Source organism: Ursus arctos, unplaced genomic scaffold, assembly GCF_023065955.2.
Source record: "Ursus arctos isolate Adak ecotype North America unplaced genomic scaffold, UrsArc2.0 scaffold_10, whole genome shotgun sequence".
NCBI lineage: Eukaryota > Metazoa > Chordata > Mammalia > Carnivora > Ursidae > Ursus > Ursus arctos.
The window spans coordinates 59,054,452-59,064,017 of record NW_026622764.1 but is presented as its reverse complement, the minus strand read 5'-3'; the positions used below and the strand labels follow the sequence as shown (position 1 = coordinate 59,064,017).

General features: G+C 46.3%; 1 protein-coding gene across 1 annotated transcript; it reads right to left on the bottom strand.

Annotated features, from left to right (window-relative positions):
* Nucleotides 1-2,003: 2,003 nt before the first annotated feature.
* On the bottom strand, nucleotides 2,004-2,705 carry CCDC70 (coiled-coil domain containing 70). The gene has a single exon (XM_026492883.3). The coding sequence runs from the start codon at nucleotides 2,703-2,705 to the stop codon at nucleotides 2,004-2,006; it is 702 nt and encodes a 233-aa protein (XP_026348668.3).
* Nucleotides 2,706-9,566: the final 6,861 nt, after the last annotated feature.

Here is a 9,566-nt window from a genome sequence, read left to right as displayed (position 1 = left end):
CTTTTGTTTGGAGCAGAATCACTAGGGATCACGGAATCTGTGGTTCTTGCTGCATGGGGGTTCCCACCATCCTGCACAGCATCCACTAGACAGGTCTTCCTGAGTTGGGCTGCCCAGCTGTCTCCCCCTGGAATTTGATTCTCCACACTGGCATCTTGTTCCCACAGCTTGCTGAAATCTTTGTCCAGGGGCCCATCGGAAGCTGAGGATGCGAGGCAGGGTGCGTGATAAAGGAGGAAGCTGCTCCCACTGCCATGGCCCTGATGCTGAGGATCAGAGGTCTTGCCAGAAACGCAAACATTCCCCGAGTGCTACAGAGCCACAGACGCCTGGCTGTTCCCGAAGTGAGCCCGTTCTTCTCTTATCAGGAGCATCTGTTCAGCACACCTAGGGGTACCCTGTCTTCTCCTCTCCCGGTCTCTCCACTGCCACCCCAAACCACAGTGTAATTCCACGGTGCTGTAAGGCTCACCCAAGCCATGACGCCATTATTGGCTAAGCTACTCCAAAGCCACATTCCATGTCCTAGGGTTGTGGTTAGAAAAGGCATGGGACCAGGGCACCTGGGTAGCTCAGTCGTTAAGCGTCTGCCTTCGGCTCAGGGCGTGATCCCAGAGTCCTGGGATCGAGCCCCACATCAGGCTCCTCCACTGGGAGCCTGCTTCTTCCTCTCCCACTCCCCCTGCCTGTGTTCCTTCTCTTACTTGCTGTCTTTCTCTCTCTGTCAAATAAATAAATAAAATCTTAAAAAAAAAAAAGAAAGAAAGAAAGAAAAAAAAGAAAAGGAATGGGACCAAGAGGCAGACAGTGTGAGTTCTAGTCCTGGCCCTTCCATTTGCTACTTGCCTGGCCATGTGTAGTCACTTTGTTTCTCCAGGTCTCTGCTTCCACATCCGTACAATGGGTTTATGTGCCTTCCCTGTCAGCCCGCAGAGTTGTGGTGATGGCTACATGAGTTGGTGAGTGTGAAAGTCCTGGTCAAGTAGGAAGGGAGGCACAAAGGCGAGGTAAGTAGATGTGTTGATAACGATGAGGGTCAGGCCTCAGAAAGGGGAAAGCAAGAAATGCCTGGACATTTCTTACTGTCCACTCTCTGGTCACTTCCATACCAATGCCAATATAGACCATCTAATCCCAGAAGAGAAGTTGGGTGTGTGCTGCTGACCACATTAGTGTACATTCATTTAATGTATTACCTCCCTGGGGCATTTTAATTTTAAAACAATGAAAGGAGAAAAACTTAAAGAAATTGATAATGCAGTGACCCCTGTGTGAATGGGAACACGTGGAGCAGGGAGATTGTCCTATCAGGGAGGGCAGAGCTCTCGTGGGCGGTGCTTAGAGCCTTGGCCTTATGCCATGCCCCTTTCTCCCGCCATAGACAAGGGGGCAGTTGAGAAGTTTGGTGGGAACCAGGAAGAATGAGCAACAGGGCCATTAGGTGATTCCCCCTTGTGTGTTCTAAATGGTCTGCAGGGGACAAAGCAGCACAGGTGACTTGTTTAAGAGCACTGTGGCCTTCTCTGAAAAGCTGTTAGCCCACTCCAGGCCTCGAACACTGTTCAGAGCGGAAAAGAAATGATCGTTCCAGAGCACGACAGAGGGGTAGGTGGCTCAGCTGCTCTCTGTCCCTACCTGTCTCTAGCTGGAGTTGTCTGAGCCCCTCTTCTCTCCCATTCTGACTTTCAAAGAGAGCCATAGGGTCTCTGTTCATGAACACTCACACATGCGGGGCTCACAGTAAAGTGCCCAGAACCATCTGTATGCAGATGGCAGTACAGCCTGGAGGGTGGGAATTTGGTCTCGGAGAATCACAAACACTGGGGAAAATGACGCTGGCCTGATGGAAGAAGTTGTTTTTCCAAACCTCTCCTCAGGACTTTATTAGATCTTTTGAAGCAAGGAGACCAATAAGTACATATTTTCTCCTGCACACAGGGTCACCCTGGATTTGAATTCCAATCCAGCAGAGTCTGGACCCCATGGCCCTTCATCTCCTGTGCTCAAGCTCTGCCTCGGGAGAAGGCTGGGGACTGTGGCCCTCCGTCGACGTTAGAGTGCCTGCCTTCGGGTATCTGCTCCTCAGCAATTCGGCCACCACCTTCTACCCAGAAGGCTTTCTCCTCCTCCCAGAGGGCATTCTCTTCCTCCCAGAGGGACTTTTTATCCTCCCACAGGGCCTTCTCCTCCTCAAGAAGAGCTCTTTCCTCTACCCACAGGGCTTTCTCTTCCTCCCACAGGGCCTTGTCCTCCTGAAGAAGGTTCCGGTCTTTTTCCCATAAGGCATTGTCCTCTTTCCAAAAGGCCTTATCCTCCTTCCAAAAGGTACGGTACTTTTTCCAAAAGGTTTTCTCCTCTTCTCGGAAATATTTTTCCATTTCCCAGAAGGTTTTTTCCTCTTTCCAGAAGGTTTTCTCCTCTTCCCAGAAAGGTCTCTCCTCTTCCCAAAAGCCTAAGATCTGACCCCGGAAAGCACGGATCTTGCCTCGGAAATTCCACATCTCTTCCCTGAAGTCTTCTATTTTCTCGTGAAAAATTTTCATCTCTTCCCGGAAAGCCTTTTCCTCCTGCAGCTTATGGATTAGTTTCTTCTGCCGAATGTTGGGTGAGGAGCCCACCATTGACCGGAAGCAAGCAAGCCCCATCCATTTGCTCACCTTGAAGGGAAACATCTTCTTAGTCAGCCAGAATGGTGGGGTGGCCATGATGGAGGACAGGGCCGTTGGCCAAGTCCAGGTCAGCTGGTCAAACCCTGTGGGGGGCACCACAGAACACACGTTCATGAGTATCACGTGCCAGAGGACAAGCCCCTGGGTCTGTATCATTTGATTTAGGAAAATTTAACCGTTTCTTTCTTTGTCCCATTGGCTGTGTTTGTGAGAGCCAAGAGTTGGTAGACAAACACAGTGACGGGTCATGGCTTTGGGCTGAAGAGGCGGTCAATATATTCAAGCTCAAGGCTGCTAAAATCATAGAATCTCAGCCAACAGGGACAGGGGTTCTCAACGAGGGTATCAGAATACATGAGTAGGCCATGATCAATTAAAGGGTGTGTCACAGGATTTGTCCTTTTAAATAATAAAGTACTGCAACCCCCAAAGATTTACTTTCGTTAAACCAACTGGAATTCATTTAAAGTTTTGGCATTCTCACTTGGGGATTGTTCATAACCTTCTCATGGTCACGCTCACAGCAGGGTGCCACGTGTGACTATCCTGTTACAGGTCACCTGGAAAACAGAGGATGAGACCCACTGACCTAGAGGGGACTATTTTAGTAGAAAACTCTTTTGGGGGAACAGAGGCTCAAAACAATAAGGTGAGAGACAATACCAAATGTTGGCAAGGATATGGAAAAGAGGAACTCTCGCAATATGGGGTAATATCGAACAATAGGGAAGACACTGTATGACCCAGCAGCCCCCCTTCCAGATATGTACCCTGAGGAAACTTATGAATCGTGACCAGGATACAACATACAGGAATGTCTGAGGAGCTTTGTTCAGGAAAGCTCAACACTGCAAACAATCCAATGACCATCACAATAGAATGGAATTTAAAAATGGTAGTATATTCATGCAATGGATAGCATAGCTATGTGCAACAATGGGGGTGAATCTTATAAACATGTTGAAAGAAAGAAGCAGGATCAAAGAATTTCAAACTAAACTCTATTGTTTACGGAAATATATGTAGGTGATAACACAAAAAGGCACAGCAAGGAAGTGAGTCCCATAATTCAAGATAGTGGTTACTTGTTGGGGGAGGATGGGGTGGGGAGGTGTGATACTAAGGGTGGTGACTAGGTGAGGACATGAGGGGGGCTTCTGAGGGGCTGGCAGTCTTCTATTTCTTTACTTGGGTGCTGGTTGCATGTGTGTTCATTATAAAAATGGGCTAAGCTATACGTATATATTTTATGTACTCCAGTAAGTGTGTTGTATTTCACAATAAAATATAAGCTAGGAAGGAAGGAAGGAAGGAAGGAAGGAAGGAAGGAAGGAAGGAAAGAAGAATGAAAAGGAAAAGAACAGAACAGAGAGAAAGGAAAATATTGCCATAAATCTGAGGTATCAGATACCAGAACTTTCAGAACCATCCACAGACATTCCAGTAACTGCAAAGGTAGGTCAAGGGATGAGAAGAAGGGTTAGATGTTGGAGAATGGGTAGAAGCAGAGAAGACAAGGGGGCTTGCTCCTGGTGAGGACATTGATTTCCATGTTGAGCTTTCTGGAAGCAGCTGCCTGGGTTGGCTTCACTCTGTGGGCCTTGCCAAGCACCACACAATGGAGCAACTTGAGTCCCTTTGGGAGATTTCTGGGCTTTCTCCTTTTTCCACTTTCTGACTTGGGAGCAGGGAGTAGGGGAGACAGAAGGACACATAGCTGGGGTACATGTGTGTGTGTGCACGGTGAAGAGAGAAATGGGGGCTCCGCTGGTGGCAGCTGGTGGCACCATCATATCCGCTCAGCCACACAAGCCACAAACCCGGAGCTCGTCCCTGACACTTTCCTCTTCCTCACCAGACTTTGAATCCATCACCAACCCTCCCACTTAGCATCTCTTGAAACCCCGCCCCTGCTTCATCTCCTTGAGCACGGCCGGTTTAGGCCAGGACACCTGTGACGGGCTCACCAGGCTCTCTGGGATTGAGCTTACCCTCCCATTGCCCCTGCTGTAGCCCCAGGGGTGTTTCTAAAACACATCACGTCACACCTGCTCGCAAAGCTCTGAAGAGCCCACAGCCAAATCCAAACACCCTAATAAGGTTCCCACTGTCTCCAAAGTTAAGTTTCAGTAAAAACAGGCTACATCCAGTTCTCTGAACAAGACCCTCGGTTTCTCGCCTCCAAGCCAAAGAAGGTGCGGCCTCCTCTACACAGAGTCTCTTTTCCTCCCATTGTGGGCTTGAATTCCTGTCCACACCGTGCCCTCTGAAAGCCTCTTGGACCCAGGGGCTCTGGGTGGTGCAGTCGGTTCTGGCTCTTGGTTTCAGCTCAGGTCGTGATCTCAGGGTCATGAGATCGGGCCCTACATCAGGCTCTGTGCTCAGCAGGGAGTTTTGTTGAGATTCTCCCTCTCCCTCTGCCCCTCCCCATCATGCTTTCTCTCTCTCTCCCTCAAACAAATAAATCTTAAAAAAAAAAAAAGCTACTTGGACGCTGGGGCTGAAGTCAATCACCGAGTCCTCAGTACTACTGTGTCTACCCACTCCCCTAATTGACTTGTCGCACTTGGTTGAAATGAGGTGCGGCCATGCCTCGTCGCCGTCCCTGCGACCAGTACCCAATATGAAGCCGTGGGCGTAGGAGGTAATTGATAAAAGTATTGGTTGACTTGAACTGAATTTCATCGAATTTTGGAATTTTAATTTTCTATGTTATATTATGGTTATTGGTCTTATTTATGTAACTGTTAATATCTCAAGGTGGGAGAAAGGGCCTCCTTCTTCAAGTGCCTACATTTCTCTCTTTCCTCTGTGAGAACACGAAGCAGGCCCTCAGCAAGCATTTGTTGAAGTGGATTGGGAAGCTCTGTGAGCAACGCCTCAGGGTCACCTAGAGTCCAGGCTCGCGGTCAACAACCACCTGCTTTCTAATTACAACGTCAGGAACAGCAGCAACTACCCGCAAGTTTCTTCAGCCCTTTTATGCTGGGCGCTTTACCAGCATTATCTGTTTAATCCTTTGAACGATACTGTGAGATAGGAGCCTTGATTAACCTCATTATATAACTCAAGCTCGAGTTAGTTAAAAATCCGTTCAAAGCAGGAAGTAGGCGAGTCAAGATTTTGCTAGTAAGTTCTAGAAGTGCATTACGTGGTCAAGCAATACTGTGTGTGAACACCATCGGGTTGGTATTTTCACTAGGAAGGTGTGTGTGTGTGTGTGTGTGTGTGTAAGAGACAGACAGCATTTGCATCAAGCCCTGGCCCTACTGATAACTCAACGATAACATTCACCAACTTGGTCACTGATTGTAAATGAGCCTCTTTTCTCCTCCTACAACCCTACTGCTGGAGGAAATTATGCCGACGCCCACACTAAAAAGCAAATCAAAGAACACAGAATGTTACCACTGAAGAAAATAACTGTATTTTTCAACAAACAAACAAAAAAGATTCACAAAAGTCTATTTTCTATGTGAGACCTGTCTGTCCCCAGTTTGCCACAAAACAAAACAAAAACCAACAAAGCAACCAACCAACACCACTTTTGTGCAGGCTTCTGGCTTCTGAAATGTTTCCCGGCCCTACCTCAACAGCAGAAATAACCCCCTTCCAAATTACACTCGAGCTGTATTTCTTACTCCTTGGGCAACGTTCGCACTAACCAGAGCATTCACGGAATCAGATCAATAAATTCCCTTTTCCTTTTGGCCAGAGACCCCAACTGTTGCCCACTCCCCGTTTCCCTCTGCCCGGTTTCTTCCAAACTCTTCTCTGGCTCTTTCCGAGGCCGCACACCTGCGGCAGTTCTGGCATCGGTGGTGGCTCTTGGGGGGCTTTCCTCCCAGGGCCCACTCCACAAACAAACAGTGTGGGCCTGCATGAGGAGAGCACCCCACAAAGCTGGGTGGAGAAGTCAGCCCTGGGGGCTGGCTCCGTCCATGCAGTCATTCGAGAACAGGAAAAACTACAGATCATAGGTCCGTGAGCACGGAGTGTGCACTCCACCCGCTTTCCCCCCTGAGTCGGAGGGCCTGCTCGGGAGTGTGTGTGTGTGTGTGTGTGTGTGTGTGTGTGTGTGTGTAAGAGAGACACAGCATTTGCAGCGGGAGGAATCTGCTTACGGCGCTTGTTGACAAGAAATAAATGTATTTTAAGTCAAGTTCCCCCCGATGCCTAGGCTCTGGCCATGTGCAATCCCTCAAACGTGCCAAGGTCTCCTCAGTTCCCCGCCATGCTGTTCTCTCTCCCTGGGTAGCCTTGCCTAACTCCACTTCACTTCTCCTGGCCGACCTTCAGGACTCGGTCACCTCCTCTAGCAGCCGGACACCCCTGTCTTCACCAAGACAAGACTGAGCGGATGCCCCTCTTGTCCCACCAGCAACACCTTGTCTCACATCTCTGCCCGGCATCCAATACAATGACAGGTACATAATACATGTTAAGTAAATGGCAGCTGAACGAAGGGGAGTCTCCGGGTTAGAATGTTAATGCTAAGTGAAATAAGTCAAGCAGAGAAAGACGATTATCATATGATTTCTCTCATCTATGGAACATAAGAACTAGGAAGATCGGTAGGGGAAGAAAGGGATAAAGAAGGGGGGGGTAATCAGAAGGGGGAATGAAACATGAGAGACTATGGACTATGAGAAACAAACTGAGGGCTTCAGAGGGGAGGGGTTGGGGGAATGGGATAGAACGGTGATGGGTAGTAAGGAGGGCACGTATTGCATGGTGCACTGGGTGTTATACACAACTAATGAATCATCGAGCCTTACATCGGAAACCGGGGATGTACTGTATGGTGACTAACATAATATAATAAAATTAAAAAAAAAAGAATGTTAGAGAAAAATTCATTTGCAAGTTTTTCTCATGACCACTTAAATTATCTTTGAGGAAGAGATAAATTAAGTACAATATCAAATGCATAGGTGCGTATTTCGATACAAAGCGTAAGATAAAACTGTAAATGTGTACCTACAGAGATATAAAAACGAATCAAAGAAACACACCTAATCTTCGATATTGTACTTCAGGACAGGAACTTAGTTTTAAGGAAAGCATTATATATAACTCTATGCTTTGAACCAATACTATCCAATCTAAAGCCAACGGTTACTTACTGTTTAGCGGTTTCCCAACTGGGCAAGCACCGTAGCCCTCAGAGGGCAGGCAGTCATTGTCACATCACAGACCCCCTCACGCTGTTTGCAATGACCCCTCTGTCCCTCTCAGCCCTGACTCACAGGGTAGGGAGGGCCGGGAGGGGTAAGAGACTTTAAGGAGTGGAGAGGGAAAGAGTTGCCGTCTTCCATCTTTGACTTCACCGATAGGGTGACTGTTGATGACTCGCAAATCATTGTTACCTCACATTCTACCTGGACTGTGTCTAGGAGTAGGCTTCCGGAGAATCACATTGCAGTTGGGGATTTGTAGGTGATGAATTATTTCTCTTGCTGCTCTGGAGATGCTCTCTTTGGCTTTTGACAGGGTGACTATGATGTGCCTGTGCGTGGATCTCTTTGAGTTTATACTTCCTGCAATTTGTTCAGCTTCTTGGAGATGCAGATTGGATGCAGTTTTTCCCCAGATTTGAGAAGTTTTTGGCCATGATCTCTTCAAATATTCTTTCTTCCGCTTTCTTTATTCTTCTCCTAGGACTCCTTAATTTATGTGTAAGTTAGTAGCTCGATGGTATCCTGCAGGTGTCTGAGGCTCTGTCCATTTCCTTCATTCTTTTTTATTTCTATTGCTTAGACTGGGTAATCTCAATTGATCTGTCAGTACTCGTGCAGGCAGTTTACAATTCTGCCTTAGCCTTCACTTCCTTGCTTGTGCAAGACCTCAAGGTCAGCCAGAGGTGAAGGATTATGACCTCCTTAGGTCTTTCCTCGGCATGTACACAGTCACTCATGTGTGACCTCCTAGATTTCCATAAATATGTTAGAATTGTTCATAGTCTCCATCTTATCCCCCAATTTTTCATTTAGGTTATTGGTCAGCTTCTTATTAGCTCCAACTGGTAACACTGCCTCGGGAAACTGAGATATTCAAAAACTGCCACTATTTTTTTTTTTTTGACAAATGCCCTGAGGATAGGACTATTTGTACAAAAGTTGCATTGACTTAGGCCAAACAAAGACAAGTCTTTTGGATGGAGATTTTCAGTGAACTGCCAGACAAGTCAAAGAGTAATGATTCTTTGGAGGTGGGTTATTTTAGAGGGCTCCAAGCCCAACCTGCTCCCTTACTTGGTCATTCTAGAGGTCCCGATCATTGGTTTTAATTATTATTCTTTTCTAATATATATACTGAAAACTATCAGTTTCCCTATAAATACACTTACTTGGATCTCACATGTTTTGATATGTCACATTTTAACTATCCTTCAATTAAACTATTTTCTGATATTGATTGTAATTTCTTCTTTGACCCACTGGCTATGTATAAGTATGTTGCTTAATTTCCAAATATGTAGGGATTTTCCAATGACCTCTTTGATTGATTTCTAGCTCAATTCCACTATAATCTATACCTGTACAAAGTATATGGTTGGTACACCTGGTATCATTTCAATTATTTCAATTTGTTAAGACTTGCTTTATGGCCTTGCATATATTAAATTTTGATAAATGTTCCATGTTCACTTGAAAATAATTGGCATTCTTCAGTTGTTTGATGCCACGTTCCCTCTATACATGAATTAGGTTAAGTTTTTAACTATGTTCAAATCCTCTATACCTTTGTCAATTTTTATGACTGTCTGTTCTACCGGTTATTGAGAGGATACACTTACAGATCTATTTCTCCTTCCAGTTCGGTCAGTTTTTTGCTTTATATGCTGCAAGGCTAGGTTATTAGGTACACACATATTTACGATTGTAATATTTTCTT